This window comes from Ovis canadensis, chromosome 23 (assembly GCF_042477335.2).
Source record: "Ovis canadensis isolate MfBH-ARS-UI-01 breed Bighorn chromosome 23, ARS-UI_OviCan_v2, whole genome shotgun sequence".
Lineage (NCBI taxonomy): Eukaryota > Metazoa > Chordata > Mammalia > Artiodactyla > Bovidae > Ovis > Ovis canadensis.
In genome coordinates, this window is record NC_091267.1 from 56,420,515 (window position 1) to 56,438,765 (window position 18,251).

The 18,251-nt window shown below is 48.1% G+C and overlaps 1 protein-coding gene across 2 annotated transcripts in view; it reads left to right on the forward strand.

The window, feature by feature from the left end:
* Positions 1-2,460: 2,460 nt before the first annotated feature.
* LOC138428443 (guanine nucleotide-binding protein G(olf) subunit alpha) overlaps positions 2,461-18,251 on the forward strand; it is a 49,769-nt gene continuing 33,978 nt past the window's right edge. The window contains exons 1-5 of one of the 2 annotated variants that reach the window (XM_069569199.1): positions 2,461-2,749; positions 3,353-3,596; positions 3,809-3,881; positions 4,549-4,603; positions 4,882-5,001. In XM_069569199.1, the coding sequence (XP_069425300.1) occupies positions 3,455-3,596; positions 3,809-3,881; positions 4,549-4,603; positions 4,882-5,001 (390 nt within the window). In that variant the 5' untranslated portion in view covers positions 2,461-2,749; positions 3,353-3,454. Of the gene's footprint in view, positions 2,750-3,303; positions 3,597-3,808; positions 3,882-4,548; positions 4,604-4,881; positions 5,002-18,251 lie in introns of those variants that run through there. The other variant, XM_069569200.1, reaches the window with a different exon arrangement.

The following is an 18,251-nucleotide window of genomic DNA, read 5'->3' on the forward strand; positions in this document are numbered from 1 at the left end:
TGGAGAATTCCATGGACAGAGGAGGCTGGTGAGCTACAGTCCATGGGATCGCAAAAGAGTTGGGAGACGACTGAGTGACTACACAACAACAACAGTGTTCTGTGGATGGATAGTGCAGGTGCTACCGCCAGGCTGCAAAGGTTTTGATCCCATACACACCTCTTATTCACCCTCTAGCATTCTATGAAACAACAGTCACAATAGTTCCTTTTAGGGTTATCGCAAATACTAAATAAATCACTCCATGAAAAGGATTTAGCTCAGTGCCAGCAATCACTGGATAAGTCATAGAAATGAGTTATTTTAATTCTAATTCCTAAATTTGAACAAGTGAAAACTTTTGCTATATTTTTTAGGGTTACAGGTTCTTATTTCTCCCCTTTATCAGTTTCCCTGATGGCTCAGATGGTAAAGAATTCACCTGCAAAGCGGGAGACCTGGGTTCGATCCCTGGGTTAGGAAGATCCCCTGGAGGGGGGCATGGCAACCCACTCCAGTATTCTTGCCTGGAGAATCCTCATGGACAGAGGAGCCTGGTGGGTTGCAGTCCATGGGGTCACAAAGAGTCAAACACGACTGAGCGACTAAGCACAGCAAGCTTCCATGGGATTTGTTTTGTCCCCTTCTCTTCCAGCTAACAATTTTATAGACACCTTGGCATTAGAAAAAATAGACATATCCTTTAAAACATCCCACCACACTCTGCTGTGTTTGTGCACCTATTCTCACCTAGCGCTGCCCCGCCCACCACCTTCCACGCCGTGTTGTGTATGTTTACCAAAATAAGGTAAATATTTGTGTTAACACAAAGAGGGTGGCCTCAGAACACTGCTGAATTGTGTCCTTTCACAAGCTGAAACTCCTACCCAGCTCATCCTGTGTCTTTGCTTCTGCCCTGACAGAAAGAAAGCTTCACTGCTTTTGTTTTTGAAAGAGTGTTCCTGTTTGGATATGGTGCTAAACTGGACGGGTATCTTTAAAATCTGATGGTGAAATTCCTTTCATAAGAATCTACACTTGGAGTGGAGTTATCTTTGGCCTTCGGGAATTCATTTATGCATCCATCCAGTGAAGACTCATGGGGCTTCTCCCTCCTTGGCCAGGCACTGAACTGGGCACAGTGAAGCAGGTGCCGAGGCCAGGCTCCACCCTGGCCCTCACTGAGCCCAAGTCCAGTGGACTTTTGAAAGAGCTGTAAACAAGCCATTACAGCAAGTCTCCCAGAGAGAGAAGCACACACGTGCCCACATTATGTCCTGGGGTGTTCACGCACAAGGGGCCAAAAGGGGACTGGGGCAGCTCCAGGAAGCATGGACTTGAGTGCTCAAGCTGCGCAGTTTACCGGGAAACAGTCTTGATGGACCATGGCTGGGGACTTGGGGGTGGTGGGGACAGCGATGTGGTCAGATCTGCACTGTCGCTGTGGCAACTGTGCAGGGAGGCAGGAGTGACCAGAAGGCCACTGCTGACATCCAGGCTGGACAGTGACCATGGCAATGGCAGATGGGGTGGAAAGAATGGGAGCGATGTTTAGGAAAGGGACCCAAAGGAACACAGTGTCTGGGGTTGCAAGAAGGAAAAGGAGGGGATCAAACCATGTCCTGGTTCGGGAAATCAGGCAACTTATTCACAGAGAAACAGAGAGAGGAGCGGCTGGAGGTGTGGGTGGGCAAGGGAATGAGCTCAGATCTCGGTCCGTAGATCGGAAGATCCTGGGAGGCCCCGATGTGGAGGTGTGCTTGGGACGCTGTGGACAGGAGGGGGCTGGGCTGGGGCTGAGGTGCCTGCTCCAGGTGGAGGGGGAGGGAAATTCAGAGACAGGGTCGGGGGGCGGGGGAAGGAGTCTCCAAGAGAGTTAGAGAAGGTCAAGACCACAGTTCCTGGGGCAAGTCTGACCCCGGGGTCCGCTGATGGCTCTGAGAGAGTAGTTCATTGTAGGGTGGGTTAAAGCCTGACCGCAGGAGCTGAAGTGTGAACCGAGGTGGGGTGAACCGCGCGGGGCGGGGGGAGTCAGTCCTAGGTTTTAACTCGGAGCCCGTGGGCAGCAAGATACGGTGGCGTGGATGTATGGCCTGGAGGGCCGTCGGGGTCAAAACGTCAAACTGGACGGAGTTGACGGTGTTTGTCCGCTGGAGGGAAAAAGCTGTAGAGAAGGGAAGAAAGAGCGGGAAGCCGGGTGAGGCCCGCGGAGGGCTGGACCCCGGAGGCCAGGCGTGGGGACCTCGAGGGAACGTCAGGGCTGGAGGGGGACTGGACAGCAGAGCCGAGAGGAGTCCTGAGAGGAACTGCCGCGCGGTGCAGGGTCCCGAGCCTGGAGACGCACAGAGGGGTGGCCCCCCGCGTCCAGCAGCGAGGACGCCGAGCACCGGCCGCAGCAGCGGGAGAGTGACTGGCTGGCACCCGCGCAACAGGTGGGAACGCGCAGCCGCCCTCACTGGTTCTGGCGGCGGAGCCAGGCTCGGGGCCCCGGCGTCTTCCAGAAAAGTAGCCAAGCTGCTCAGAGCGCGCGGAGGAGAGCCGGGGGAGAGAGGCGGCGTGGGAGCGCTGGAACCATCTAGAACGGGAACGAGGGGAGGCGGGGTGCCTGAGCACGGCACGGACCCTCCCCCTGATAGAATATGCATGATGCAGCACGAGGCCTCGCCCGCCGCAAGCCGGAGGCGGTGCGGGATCGCGGGAGCGCACGCCCAGACCCAGAGCCGCTCGGGCTGCGAAGGAGCCGCGCGCGCCGCGTCCGGGCTGCGAAGGAGCCGCGCGCGCCGCGTCCGGACCGCACGCGGGTGAGCCTCCGCGGTTCCTTTCGAGGGCGGCCGCCACCCCTCCAGTCCCAGGACCCCCTGCCCCGCCGCCCTGAGTCGGCTCCCTTTCCCCGCCGCGAGGAGGCCTTTGGGGCTCGGACCTGGGATGGGGCGCGGATGGCCGACAGGTGCCCATAGTCACTGGCGAGAACCCGGCGCGCTCCGTCCCCCCGCGCCTTACTCGGCCGCCACCGGCGGGGCCCGGGCACCCGGCAGAGCGTCCATGCTCCGGTCACCCTAGGCACCCCCCCCCCCCCGGCAGCTCATCGGGCGCGAGCAGCAGGGCGCGCGGAGAGGGGCGCGCCGGGCGCGCGGGGCGCGGGGAGGGCCAGCGCCACCCGGCCGGCTCCGGAGGACCGGCGCTTTCCGCCTTGTCTCCGCTTACTGCTGTTTATCCAGCAGATCATTCTAAACAATTGTCTTTAAAAAGCAGTTGGCTCCGCGCGTCTTCTTTGCGTTCTCTGAGTTGGGAGCTCGCGGTGGGCACGGGGAGGGAGAAGAAACGCCTACTCTGGTCGGAAAACACCGAGAGACCGGAACATCTCTTTCAACAGCGAGGAAGAGAGGCCGCCGCAGGGTCTACACACACCTACAGCTGTCTGCCGCCTTTTGTGCAAATTCCTAACCGTGCCTGCGGTCCACGCGAGCGGGCAGGCATGGGGTGTTTGGGCAACAGCAAGACGTCAGAAGACCAGGGCGTCGATGAAAAGGAGCGGCGCGAGGCCAACAAGAAGATCGAGAAGCAGTTGCAAAAGGAGCGGCTGGCTTACAAAGCGACTCACCGCCTACTGCTGCTGGGTAAGGCCGGGGGGTGCGCGGCGGCGCCTGGCCAGAGCCGAGCGCACGGCCCGAGGCTGAGAGGGCCGGGCTGCGGGTCCAGCGCCCCCGCCGACTGCGAGCGCGCGCCTGAAGACGTCCGCGCGCGGGCAGGACGCTGGTGCGTCTCTGGTGGCGGGAGAGATGGCCACGGTCTCCAGCCCCCAGTCACAGCTTTCTCTCTGTATTTTCAGGGGCTGGTGAGTCTGGGAAAAGCACTATCGTCAAGCAAATGAGGATCCTGCACGTCAACGGATTTAATCCAGAGTAAGGAATGACCCATTCCGGGTTTGCTTCCCAACCGCATGCAAACTTTGTCCCTTCTCTCCCGGCCTCCCCAAACATGTTCTCTCTAAACAGTTAATTTGATCTTTGAGTCAGCCTTTAAGGACAGAAAATATAGACGCGAGTTGTTGAATTTGGCATATTTAAGCAAACCCTTCCTCTGGTGGTGCCTACATCAAAATATTTACTTAACAAAGTGTGATTTAATCGATACTGGAGGTTGATCTGTGTTATTACTATAGCTCTGATCTCACTTAATGTGTCAATATATACTTCTCCCTGTGTCTGCATCTATTTCAATTCAACATATGGATAGATTGAAATAAGATATGTTTGCAGGTGTAGCCCTGTATTTTTTGTAGCAGTAGTCATGACCATTTTACCTTGTTATGTTTAACCTGTGTGGTTGTCTAGAGCTAGAGTCTGTGGTGCGTCCCTTCAAATTTATTTAGAGTCCAAACCTGTAAAGGTAGGTATTTTTCTTTCCCAGACTGAAAAAAAAGAAACAACTTTTTGCTATTGTCCTGGGGCTAATGTTGACATCTAGTGGTACTATGTTAGCCCCACTGCATCCAGGAATCTAAAGTTTCATTCAGCATTCAACCAGCTGTGCAGAAAGTTAATTAATAACTGTTCTCTTTTCATACAGAGAGAAGAAACAGAAAATTCTGGACATCCGGAAAAACGTTAAGGATGCTATTGTGGTAAGGATTTTGTTTTGTTTTTGGCCAAGCTGTGCAGCATGAGGGATCTTACTTCCCCTACCAGGGATTGAACCCATGCCTCCTGATTTGGGAGCATTGGCGTCTCAAATACTGGACCACCAGGGAAGTCCCAGGAATTTCCTAAATATTTGTTCCGTGAAAAGGTTGTGTCCTCTGCTCCCTCAAACGGTGTACACAGAAATCACAGACTAGATTATCACACATGGAGCCTAAGTGGTTTATTTATTCATACATTCTTTTCCTTCATTCTACTGTAGACAATTGTGTCGGCGATGAGTACCATAATTCCCCCCGTTCCACTGGCCAACCCGGAAAACCAGTTTCGATCAGACTATATCAAGAGCATTGCCCCCATCACAGACTTTGAATATTCCCAGGTAAGTAAATCCTTACCAAAGTATTTTAAACGGTACAAGATGGAACAGTTGTTAACCAGGGGGCTTACTGAGAACCAGTGTTAATGTTATTTCATTATTGAATTTCTTCAAAATTCTAGCTCTCTGCCTGGGAGAAGTGCTTCCCTCTATACCAAAATATTAACACGTGTTAAAAATAGTAATAAAGACAACAAGGTTGTAAGAAATGTTTTAATGAGCATGTTGGTGCAGGTGATAATCAGGAAGACAGCATACCTCTAATAAATACTGGTGGTGCTTTTACCCCTGCATATTTCTAAATCAACAATTACGCTGTTTCCCAGATAACAGAAGAGTAGAAATTGTATGAGCAAAAGTGCTTTATGGTATGTGATCATATCCTTGGGCATAAGAGAACAGAACCCAGATTACTCTTAAGATGGGGGTTCTTCAGCTCACGTGAGGGGCACAGGCCAGATGTAGGTCACACCTGGATCACTTCTGAATGTCGACTGTCTCCTGGGAAAATGTAATTCCTTTCATGTCCACAGAATTTTAGGCTGCTTGTTTGATCACTTGGATAGCACTGTTGCTTATGTGAGAGGGTGATGTGAATATGAGTTTTCTCTTGTTTGGTGGACATACATTTCTTTAAAATACTGTTGTTTGGTTATTTGATGTAGCATGTTTCAAAGAAGAAAATATTTCTTCAGTTTCTCATAAAATCAGTTTTTTTTAGTTGTGCCAGAAGAGTGTATGTGGGTGTACCCCCCAAAAAAAAACAATATTTCAAAGTTCCCACTGCCTGGCATGGTGGCCTTGAGATGTTTTTCGTTCTAGCACTCTCTTTTCCAAGGAAAGCTGACATGGGAGGCTCTGTGTAAGACAGATGGGCCCACGTGCATCCCCGTGCCCGCCCCCTTCAGTAGAACACAGTTGCCCCATAGGCTCTGTGTCCAGATGGAGGATAAGAATTGCTTTTGAAAGCTTTTTACTGCATCCTCTCACATGACGTTTGTTTCTGATAAGCATTCCAACATAGCCAATGAAACCCCTAGAATTTCTAAGAAGACAAAGGTAGTGATGGCAAACCACCTAGAAAAAGTGACTGTGGCGTCTGGCAAGGCAGGCACACTGTTGTTTACTTAACTGTGTCTTTAACTGGATGTCATGGAGGGGAGGTCTTAAGGAAATGATGGGGAACAAAGCTGGGCTTCAGCCTTCTGGAGCCCTGGGTCCTCCTAGCCCGCTACGATGGCTTACATACTGGAAAAGTCCCCCACAACTGCCGGCTCCTAACTGAAATCAGGTGTTCTCAATCCCCTTCAGATTTACATATTTATAGCTATGCATTTGAGTTCTAAATTTTGTCCTGCATGCTCATCTAAAAGTAATCATGAAACACCTTCTGTGTGGTTCTGATGAAGGGAGACGTTATTCTCAGCATATAATGAGAAATTAACATCAAGATGGATTGATCTGTCATATTTTGTTCTGCTTATGACGAACACACACGTGACAAGGCCGCCCAGATTCCATCTGAAATCCAAAAACAGTAACACCCGCGTGGGTTACTAAGGAACCCAAAGCACCTAATTTGCAAATGTATTTTTGAGCTATAGAACAATTTTTAATAATAATAAAAAAAACTCGAGAAACCATTTGCACTGAAGACATATATTTTCATATAGCTATGTTGAAGCCATTGTGAAATGATGGTCATAATTAACTGTCATTAAAATAAAAAAGCATTGGGAACCAGCTAATGCAGATAGAATTGTAATGCTTTTCCAGAAGCAAAATTTTTTTTTTTTTCCTTTGGTAGTTTTCAAGCCTACATTCTGTTGTCATACTGGGTCTCTGTGTCAAATAAGATTATGTTTACAATTGAGCCAGCACTTACATAAAAAAGGAAATCAGGGTCTAATAACTTTCTTCCTGAAAATTCTGTTTTATTTTAATATGCATACAGCTTTCAGTAATGTTTATTCTATAGTGCTCTGAAATATTCATCATTTATACTATTAGATTGAATAGTTCTTGAATTTATGTTTTGATGAGCCTCATAAGGGTGATGTTAAGGCAAATGTCTGACATATACTAATAACACTTGGTTCATTTGAAGACAATTCACTCTTGTTTAAAGAACATATCCATTTTAAAAACGATAACAGTAGAGCTAAATCAAATATTTTAATAGTAAACATAACACGAATTTACTAAATCTAGTACTTTCAGGTTAAATCCTTGAGAAAATCTTTCTGTGTCACAGTCCAGTTCCTTGAGGGTCTTAAGTTTGTTTCCCTATAGATCTAGAATAATTTCTGAACCAAATATTTCCTATCATTAAAAATTAATTTCAGAGTTATTTAATTTAAGAAGGAAAAATTAGAAGAAAGTTGGAGTTTCTTGTTCATTATTAAGAATTTGAGATTCTGCATCAGGTTGCTCTTTATAATGAAAAGTCTAGAGTATCTCAGAGGGTCCTGAGAATTTCCTCTAAGAATGTCACGCCTGGGTTTACTCTTCACCTTAGACTCCTGAGTGAATCTCGGTTGAACCCTTGTTCAGTCGTGGCCAACTCTTTGCAACCCCATGAATGGCCCTAATGTTGTAACAGGAAGAGGAGTGAAGCTGGCTAGTGGCCTGCCCAGCAGAGGGTGCCTGGGGAGGTCAGGGCGAGTGCTGGAGTCTCTCAGGCCTGGTCTGTCCCCACCTGAGAGAGATTGGAACCTCTGAGAGGGGAGACCTCAGTGTTGCATCACTATCGCTCTGGCTGTGAGTGGAACAGGTTCTAGGAAGGGAGAGGTGAAGTGGGGGCGGGACCATCTCGGAGGCACCTGGAACAGTCCAGATGGAGACACCGGGCAGTCTGGAATGGACAGCTCACTGGCCACTGCCTGTTCACAGTGCTTGCTCATGAGCACCCGTCCACATGGCCTCGACCTCTTCACTGGCTGACCCGCTGTCTGTGCACCTAGCCAGTCTGCACAGGAAGTGGTAGGAGACACACAGGCCAGGTGGTGGGCATGACAGAACATGCACTATTTGATCACTTACAAAGTAGAACAATACTGCAATTGCTCCACCAAAACTCTTAGCACAATACCAGACAATTAGTGTGCTAAGTTGCTTAGTCGTGTCTGACTCTTTGCAACCCCGTGGACTGTAGTCCGCCAGGCTCCTCTGTCCATGGGATTCTCCAAGCAAGAATACTGGAGTGGGTTGCCATGCCCTTCTTTAGGGGATCTTCCCGACCCAGGGATCAAACCTGCATCTCTTCTGACTCCTGCATTGGCAGACAGGTTCTTTACCACTAGTTCTACCTGGGAATCCCATAGACAATCAATGATGAATTAAACTGGAGTATTAATTGGTTTGTTTGGTATTTTCTTCCCAAAATGTGGGTATTGTATTAGCTCCCTTAAAGGTGTGTTTTGCTAGCATTTCTAAGGGCCAGTGGATAAGTGAGACTTAGTGTGCAATCTGAGAGCAGTCAGGTCAGTCAGGGCTCTGTCATCATCACCCGTCTCCTAAGTGGATGTTTATCACAAGTCCTCCTCCAGAGGACCTTCCCGACCCAGCGATCGAACCTGAGTCTCCTGCATTGCAGGCAGATGCTTTACAATCTGAGCCACCAGGGAAGCCCTGGGCAGAGTCAAAAATACTATATTCTGCAAAAAATATTTTGATCTGGGATAAATTTATAGTTTATAGTAAAAATGTAAGGAAAAACAAAAATAGGATGTTAAAATATATAAGAGTCTATCAGAAAAAAATTTCTCTTCCTTGGTTTTCATCTTGTTTTGGTGGTGTCAGTCTGCTGGCTTGATACTGTGAAAAAAAGGCCTCAGCTCCCGAAGGCTTCAGGCCATGTCCTGAATCCAGTGATCCCAACGTCTGTGTTATCCTCCCAGCCCTCGTCGGGGATGGGAGCTCAGAGGAGGCGGTTGACTGCTCCAGAGTTAGAGTTCAGGACTGGAGCCCAGTGGCCTGACTCCAAAGCCTGCCATATGGCCTTCCTGGGCTCCAGAATTACTGGTCCAACCCCATCGCCGGGTCAGCCTGGTTCCAGCTGTGGGTGGAGAGGTGTAGTCAGGCTGGGTGCAGCCCCTTGAAACAGTCTGGCAAGAGGAAGTTTCCCAGAAGAGCAGGGTGGTCTCTGGAGTTACTGTGGTCAACCTCCAGCATGCCGGAGATAGTCAGCTCTGGCGGCCACTTCTTTCTCTTAGGAGCAAAAATGCAAGTGATTGAAAATGAAACTTTGGGAATTACTAGGTCATTCACCCATTCAAGTAGAATTTCCCAGAGGCCTCTTAGGTGAAGGGTAGGGTGGCCTGGAAACAGGAACATCCCAGTGACCAGGACGCAAATCTGCCGCAAAGAACAGTTTATCCATCAGACTCTTGCTGCAAGTTGGCCACTTTCATGGGACATTCTTGCAGCTTTGTTCGTCCCATTGCATCATATTTGCAGACATTTACCTGTGCAGTCAATTAATTAATCAAGATGAAAAATATCAGCGAGGGATTATTTTTCCACTCCCTTGAAGAAGTGTTATGCAGCTTCTTGAACTGGTCAAAGACACCTCTAATGGCCTGTTGTTGTTGAACTAAATAGGCCATTAGAACGTGGACATCACCCCATTAGGGCCCCTTTTCAGCTTTTGGTTTATACTCTTCCCCAGGGTCTCAGATAGCCTGTGTTACATTGCTTGGATGTAGTATAAAAATATCTCTGTGGTAAGTTTCTATTTAAAATTTTTGTAGCTTCTTTTCGTACTGTGATATCTGGCATTACTCTGTCCAGTCCCTTAAGTAGAGGCATTTTTGTGTTGTCACGTCTGTGCGTTTCTCTCCAGGCATTTATCCTTATGGGCTTTTAGGATGTGTTTGAATCCTATTACACAAGACCATCTTTCAGAGAAAATGTATAAAAAGTTTTTATTATGTCCCTGATAGTTTAGAAAGGATACTTTTTTTTTGTCAAATTTAAGATGTGCTAACTCTGGGACTTTAAATATTTTAAGGTCTTCAAAACAAAATTCAGTGCTGTGGGAACCTCTTTGGCCCTTGAAAATAATATAGCCATAAACGGAAGGATGGGGCCTCTCTCCAAACAGTTTTTAGGATTATTCCAGCCAGCCCCAGTGAATTGGGGTGCAGCAGAATGAACCCAGATCTGATGGACTCAAGCCAGTTCTTGGCCAAACACAGCCTTTTAGCCGACTTGCTTTTGAATTTTCCCATCTGTGAAATGGGGACAGTAGTATCAGCCTCATGGCATTACTTGAGAATGAGTCACATCTGGTGAGAAAGCTTGAGAATTTAAAGACCGGAAGAGTCAAGAAACATTATGGTTATTACTGTTGACCAAGTACAAATGTGAGAACCAGAAAGGAACTTTAGTTACAATAAAAATGTGCTGGAAATCCAATTTGATGTATATATTTTTGCCAACCCTCCCTCCTGGCCCAGAAGACGCGGGTCACCCCCAGGCCTAAGCAACTGATGACAGGTGTTACTCCCAAGTGTCTTTCCTTTTAATTAACTCAGAGCCCGGGACCACAGGATTAATATTCTACAAGTTCCATTTTATTTTTTTATACTTTTATTTATTTATTCATTTGGCTCCTCCTGGTCTTAGCCATGGCATGTGGGATCTAGTTCCCTGATCAGGGATCAAACCCGGGCCCCCTGCATTTAGAGCTCAGAGTCCCAGACATGTCTGGACCACCAGGAAAGTCCCCTACAAGTTCTATTTTAAATATCAACCAGTGAATGACTAAAACTTCTCAGGGCTCTTTATAGTTGCTTCAAATTATGATTTACACGTAGGGAAAATATGTTTTCTTTCTCATTATCAACATTTCCTCTTATAAGCATCTTTTCAACATCACATCCATGTCCACTGCAGATAAAGCGTCTCTTGACCTGTGCATAAGAAACTGGACTCAGAAATGCCTAACCGTTGAGAGCAGCTCTGAGCAGCTCTGAAGGGTCCTTTGCATCACCAAGCCAGGGAGACCAATCCAGGGCTGAGGGAGCCTTATCACCCTACACCTTTAAAGTGTGGAATTTCTGAAACTGCCATGTGTCTTATAATAGATACGCACATTTAATGTGACAGCATTCTCCTCCCATACACCCCCTCACCCCCCAGAATCTATTATTAAAACTGTAGTACATCCAGAGTGGAAGAAATACAGCATTTTGTGGGAAATTAAACATCATATTGCTTCAAAAAAAAGAGAAAAGAGCAGTTGTAGACATGTTCTTGGCTAATTGCATTATTCTTTAAAAAAAAATCATTTTGCATAATGAACAAATTACTAAGTTCTTTGAAGATAAACCTTGTCCTTATATACCACCAAGGACTGAAAAGATGTATTTGATAATAACGGGAGGGAGACTCTGAGCTGCACACAATAGACTCGTCAAGTACCAGATCTTTTTTTCTTCGTGCTGCCATTTTTGAGGAACGCCTAGGAGATTTCTGGATACTGCCAGAGGGGCAGAGATTACAATGGATTTCAAGATTATTTGTTTTAATTAATAAAATTAGTGTTGTCGTTAGGAACGTGTAACAGGAAACACAGTGGCCCAGTTGTTAGAACCGAAGGCTGAAACAGCCCAAATGCCCATCCGTAGGACATGGACTCAGACCCTGTGGGGACCTGTGAGAGACGGGTGCAGCATCAGTGGACTCCATGCGCACCTCGACATGGGTGGGTTTCCGTGTGTTGATGCTGAACCAACTGAAATGATGAAAGTTTATGTAAAGAACTATGTTCTTTGACTTTGAAAGTTCTATGACTTTCAGAAACAAGCAGAAGTAAGGACTGTGCTGTTTCAGCACACATACTGGGTTGGCCAAAAAGTTCGTTTGGGAAACCCAAACGAACTTTTTGACCAACCCAATACATTTGTGATAATTTCTGTAAAAGAGAAGAGAATGAGCATTGCAGTGTTCGGGGCAACAGAAAGGAAGCAGGAGAGACATGTGGAATGTTCTGGTGTGGGGGACAGAAGGGGTCCAATGTTTTCACTGTGTTATAGACAAACACATAACAAAGCAAAGCAAAAGAGGACTCTGTGAGGACCAGTGATGACCTGTGTCACCCTCCAGTTCTGGCCACCTTTGGTCCACAGTAAAGAGAAATTGGAGTTTTCTAATTTCAGTTCAGTTCAGTTCAGTCGCTCAGTCATGTCCTACTCTTTGCAACCCCATGGACTGCAGCACACCAGGCTTCCCTGTCCATCAGCAACTCCCAGAGCTTGCTCAAACTCATGTCCATCAATTTGGTTATGCCATCCAAACATCTCATCCTCTGTTTTCCCCTTCTCCTCCTGCATTCAATCTTTCCCAGCATTGGATTCTTTTCCAGTGAGTCAGTTCTTCGAATCAGGTGGCCAAAGTATTGGAGTTTCGGCTTCAGCATCAGTCCTTCCAATGAATATTCAGGACTGATTTCCTTTCGGATTGACTGGTTTGATCTTGCAGCCCAAGGAACTCTCAAAGTCTTCTCCAACACCACAGTTCAAAAGCATCAATTCTTTGGCGCTCAGCTTTCTTTATAGTCCAACTCTCACATCCCTACATGACTACTGGAAGAACCATAGCTTTGATTGGACGGACCTTTGTTGGTAAAATAATGTCTCTGCTTTTTAATATGCTGTCTAGGTTGGTCATAGCTTTTTTTCCAAGGAGCAAGCATATTTATAATTAGAAGATAATCAATGTTCTAATTTATTAGCCTGTATTCTTTGTGCCCTGCTCCCTCTCAGAGGGAAGTTTACGAGATTATCTCAAAGGGGTCATGTAAGCAAAATGCCTGATAAAGAAAATCCTGAACCTTGAGGATTTTACTGGGACTTGAATTTCTTGTGATAGAGAACGATGCTGTGAGATTCACTGGCATGACGTGGTTGAGATGCTTCCTCGTGAAGACAGGCTCCGAGTGTGCAGGAGACACGGTGGGAGATAAATCCCTGCGTGCTGGAGTAACTGTCCTTCCAGGAGCTCCATGTCACATCCTGGAAGTCACTCTTGTGGTTAATGGGACACTAATTCCAGAGGCTGATGCTGTCCCATTCCTTTTTTATTATGAATATAATAAGCCAGGTGATTTTGAAAGTACTTTAAACTTTCAACATTCCTGAGCCGGAGGCCGCCCACCCCTTCCCGGCAGCCACACTCCCTGTGCCTCAGTGTGTCCATCTCTAGAAAGAGCATAACAGCGCTCCCTCCTCCCTGAACTCTGTGCAGATTGAGTTGAGTGAGTCAATACATGCAGAAAGCTGGGCTCCACATTTGCTGTTCTCTGTACTCCCGATTAGCTGTGCAGAAGAGAAGCGTTTTTTAATCAAATGTTTATTATGTGTCTGCAAAGCCAAAACACTCTGCTGATTTCAGAGTGGCTGCGTCACCATGTGAGACCACGGCCAGCCCTATCTCAGTTAGCACGTCCTCCACGCCACACTGACCACACACTGGAAGTAAAGGTGTAATAAGAGCCACAGATGCAAACCACATGTGTAATTTTACCCCCAAGTAGCCACGTTTTTACAAAATGAAAAGAAGTGAAGTTTAACAATATATTTTACTTAACATGATTTACCCCACATATTCCTGTAACATACAATCTCCAGAAGCTATTTATGAGATATTTTATCATCTTTTTTCTTAGTCTTCAAAATCTGTTGTACACTGCACATGTCCAGATATCTCAAGCTGAGGAAGCCACATGCCAGGTGCCCAAGGACCCCATCACCGTGGGGGCTGCAGCAGACAGTTGGGGCTGGACCAGAGGCTGGGGCAGAGAAAACAGAGGTTTCTTGTCTGCCAGCCTACACGGTGGTGCTGTGGCAGGTGCAGGCCACTGGCTGTTCACTGGGCCTCCCCGAGCCCACGCTGCAACCCTGATGTCCACGTGGCTGTCAGAGGCCAGGCTGGTGGGGAGGGACAGCCCCTGAGGAGGGGGCCTGGCCTGGCCCTGGCAGTGTGTCCTCCTTGACGAGTAGGCACCACCCTGTCCACCCTCCCAGTGCTGACCAGAGCTGCTTCTCTTATAGAGCCTCCTCGGCCGCATTTCTCTGTCTGCAAGTTGGGCAGTGGGGCACATGTCCACCACTTGGCATGGCCCTGACCATCTCCCAGCCTCTCTGTCTCCCGTGTTGTCCACCGTGGCCTGTCTCAGAGACAGTCAGCCATGGTGGCCCTTGCCTATGTCTGTAGGTGGATTGCCAGCGGCCAGGCCTGGTTTACCTGTGAGACCTGACTTTCGACACCTGTTGTGATGGAAAGTGCTACACGCCCCACACTGTTGTGTGTACGCGTGTCCTTTTGGACACCGCTGCCAAGGAAAGAGCCACGCCATCTGGATCGCTTGAGCAGAGGCAGATTGTGCGACTTTGTTCTTTTCAGTGTCACTTATGCGTGCGCTTTTTTAGGGCATTGAGTAATTCACTGAAAACATACAAATTAGCATTGTACTTGTGAGCCACAAAATTGGCTCTGGTCTGTGTGTGTTTAGAAAAGGCTGTGTTATGAATCTGAATAGGATACATGGTTGGGGGGGATTCCTTTTCAGCTCAGTGGGGACAAAAGCCAGTTCCCAGTTCCTGAGCCTTAAAGGAACTCACTGTGCTGTTCAGTTGGATTGTGAGAGTGAGCGGGGCTGGGTGTCTGTCCAGGAGGGAGTCAGAGACGTGGGAGAAAGTGAGTGACTCACAGTGTGCAGAGAATTCGAGTGTGGAAACAGGGGATGAGCAAGAAGCATTACTCAGTCGCTACTATTTAAAACTGGGGCCCAGAAGACAGTAAGCACATGGTGTTTGCAGAGAGAAAGTTCCAGATATTGTAGCATCGTTAGTCTCTCCAGAGTCTGAAATTGCTGTAATTCATACTTTCTGTCTGTCCCGTGCTTAGTTATTGTCTCTTATCAGCCATTTGAAAGGAGATCTTTCTTTCCCAGCTTCAGTTCACCAAAGGCTTCCAGATCATTCTTTTTGCCCCAGTGGGATTTGGAGATCAAGTCTAGATGGAAAGTGTGTGCTCAGTCGTGTCTGACTCTTTGTGATCCCATCAACTGTAGCCACCAGGCTCCTCTGTCCATGGGATTCTCCAGGCAAGACTACTGGAGTGGGGTGCCCTTCTCTTCTCCAGGGCATCTTCCCAACCCAGGGATTGAACCCAGGTCTCCTGCATTGCAGGCAGATTCTTTACTGTCTTAGAGGACAGCTTGGGTAGGTAGACCTGGCTTCTTTGGGCTCCCCTGGCTTCATCCCTGGGAAGCTCCTCCCAGGTGCTGGGAGTGGAGGGGGCGGGGAGGAGGCATCCTGGGGCAGGTAGGGGGCTGGGCTGCTCCAGGGCAAATCTGTGTGCCTGGAGCCACCCAACGGGTAGAACATGTGGCAGCGGTACATGTTAGCACTCTGACCATCTGAGGAAACAGGGTGCTGGGCTGTGCTTAGAGGTGCCAGCTTGGGTGCCCAGGTGCTTCCACCCCAGCCCAGAACCAGCCAGTGAGGACTCATGGAGCTCCTTGGTCCCAAGGAGTTCCTCACCCAGACTTTCCAAGGGTTTTCTTTTTCTCTCTCGAGCATACAATTCATCATCTTAGGTAAAAGGAGTCAATTGCATCGTTTCTGTTTTGTCTTGGTTCTCTTGCCACATGTCTTTCTTGAATTGGATCCACGTCATCATATGTAAGGCCATAAGGGGTGGTTCTGACAAAAGACCCGGAGTGAGTCCCCCTCCAGCAAAATATCAGGCAGTGTCGGCCCCGAAGGGGTTACAGAGCCTGCTCCTCCGGCTGAGCCCCGTGTTGAGCTGTTATTGAATCTTGAAAGATTTCCACCCACCTCCCGCCCACTCTGCTGGCAAGTGAAAGACGTTTGAATTCGTTTCTCAAGGGAGAAAATGATTAAAGTGAAAGAAAATGACTGTTCCCTGTTCTGAAAAGGAGAGGGAAGAGGGGGCTGTGACCCTCCCATGCTGCTCTGTACCTGGGGAGAGCGGGATGGGGTGTCAGGAGCATCCGCCCTGGAAACCAGGCGGAGGAGGCCAGTCCCAGCTGCCTTGTGTGCCTGGTCGGCTCAGAATCCAAGGTCCTGAAACAGAGCAGGGGCTGCACGACTCAGAGACCCCCAATAACTGAAATGCAGGAGGGAGAATGTAGGGGAAGAAAAGGAAACTCAGTTGATGTCTCCGCCCCTTGAGCCCTAGAACCGCCAATGGAAATGAATCCGATTTGGGGTCCCATCTGAATGAGAAGTAATGGTACTTTCACACGTGACTCAGGATTGTATGGTCCTGATGGTCCTCACACATCTCCATTTAAATCTTTTGTATTTTATGAGCATCATTTTATAATTCGTTAGTTCAGCTCACCTGTTTGTATCCCTTGTACCTTTTTGCAAGCTAATGAAATTATTCAGGCTGTGTTGGTGGAGCCCCAGCTGTGCTCATCCAATTAAGGGCTCAGGGAGTGGAGTTGAGATTTCTAAAATAATCCCTGTTCTCAGGTTCATGGTCTAGAAAGTGGAAAGATGAGACCAGCACGCATGAAGAGCTGCAGATCAAGAGATCCTAGGATTTCACCAAATCCCAGTCTAAAATTGTCTCTGTGTGCATGCTAAGCCGCTTCAGTCATGTCCAACTTTTTGCAACCCCATAGACTAGCCCCCCAGGCTCCTCTGTCCATGGAATTCTCCAGGCAAGAATACTGAAGTGGGTAGCTATTCCCTTCTCCAGGGGATCCTCCCGACCCAGGGATTGAAGTCGAGTCTCCTGCGTTGCAGGCAGATCCTTTACCATCGTCTGAAACACCAGGGAAGCCCAAGTATGAATGTGCTTATATATATAGAAGACCTCAGCGTCATTGGGCAGCTTCATTAACTAACAAACGCTCAACCTGAATGGGTGGTTTCTTGTTGGTGATGACGTGCCGCAGTCAGTTTTTATGTGGTGACGTCCTTGTGTGTACTTGGCAAGCTCAGTGGGCTCGTGGGCCCATGCACAGGGCCAGCTCTTCAACAGGAAAGATGGATAAGGTGGTTGGGGCCCCTGGTCCCACTGTCTTCTACAGACTTCCCTTTTTATCTCCTGCTGCCCCAGTAAATAACTCTGATCAAACCCTGAGCCGACCCCATAATCAAGCCTTCGAGCTCTGAAGCAGCCTGAGAACTTGGCGGCCCCGAGGTCTAGGCATTATTCCCAGATCGGCATCTCAGGATCATCTAGGGAGCTTTTAAAGCAAGATCCCTCTGCCTGCCCTCAGAGACTTTGAGTAGGAACTCTCCGGGGAAGGTCCGAGGAATCTGTGTGTTTGAAAAGCTCCCTGAGGTTTCCGCTGAGCCCTCAGGTAGAGATGGGCTCCTGTGTGGTTCTCAGCCCCGGGTGGGCCCAGCTGCGACAGTGGACTTGCAGTGCCTACTAAACTCAGGGTATGGGGGCTGCTGGGCATAAACGTAGCTATACTTCACCATCACAGTGATAACTGCACTTTCCTGTAGGTATTTTTACATTTACAATTCAGGATAGGTCTTTATTCATTCAAAGTCAGCAACAGCATTTTTGCTTGAAGACAGAATGTGTGATAAATATGAAGGATTGGTCATCATGAGGGCTTGACGCCTCTTCCATTAGGACACCTGCGCCCCCTTGAGTGGGTGGTCCAGCCCCGGGCAGGGTGACCTGAGCCTCCTCGGCCTGTCCTTCTGCTTCTACCCCTACCAGACCTATGGGGACACAAGTGGATTGCCCATCAAGGCTTCCCTGGTGGCTCAGTGGTAAAGAATCTGCCTGTGGTGCAGGAGACCCAGTTTTGATTCCTGACTCAGGAAGATCCTCTGATGCAGGGAATGGCTACCCATTCCAGTATTCTTTCTTGGGAAATCCCATGGACACAGGAGCTTGGTGGGCTACAGTCTGTGAGGTTGCAAAGAGTCAAGACACAACTGAGTGCCTAACACTTTTATTTTTCACTTTCAACTTGAATGGAAAATAAGTAAGAAAGATAGAAGGAGTCAGGTCACTGATGTGAACATGAGAAGAAAATTCTAGGAAAATAAGTTCAAGGTTTCAGTTTACTAGAGATGGAAAAGGGCCCAGGAAGGTGTTCTTTTCTAAAATATAGTGAGATGCCACATATGTTCAAGGTCAAAAAGTTAAAGTGGGGAATGGTTTCTAATGGTGTGACTAGAATCACTGAGTGGAGTGTGAGATCGGGGCGGTGGGGGGGGGCTCACCCTGGGCCCTCACCCCAC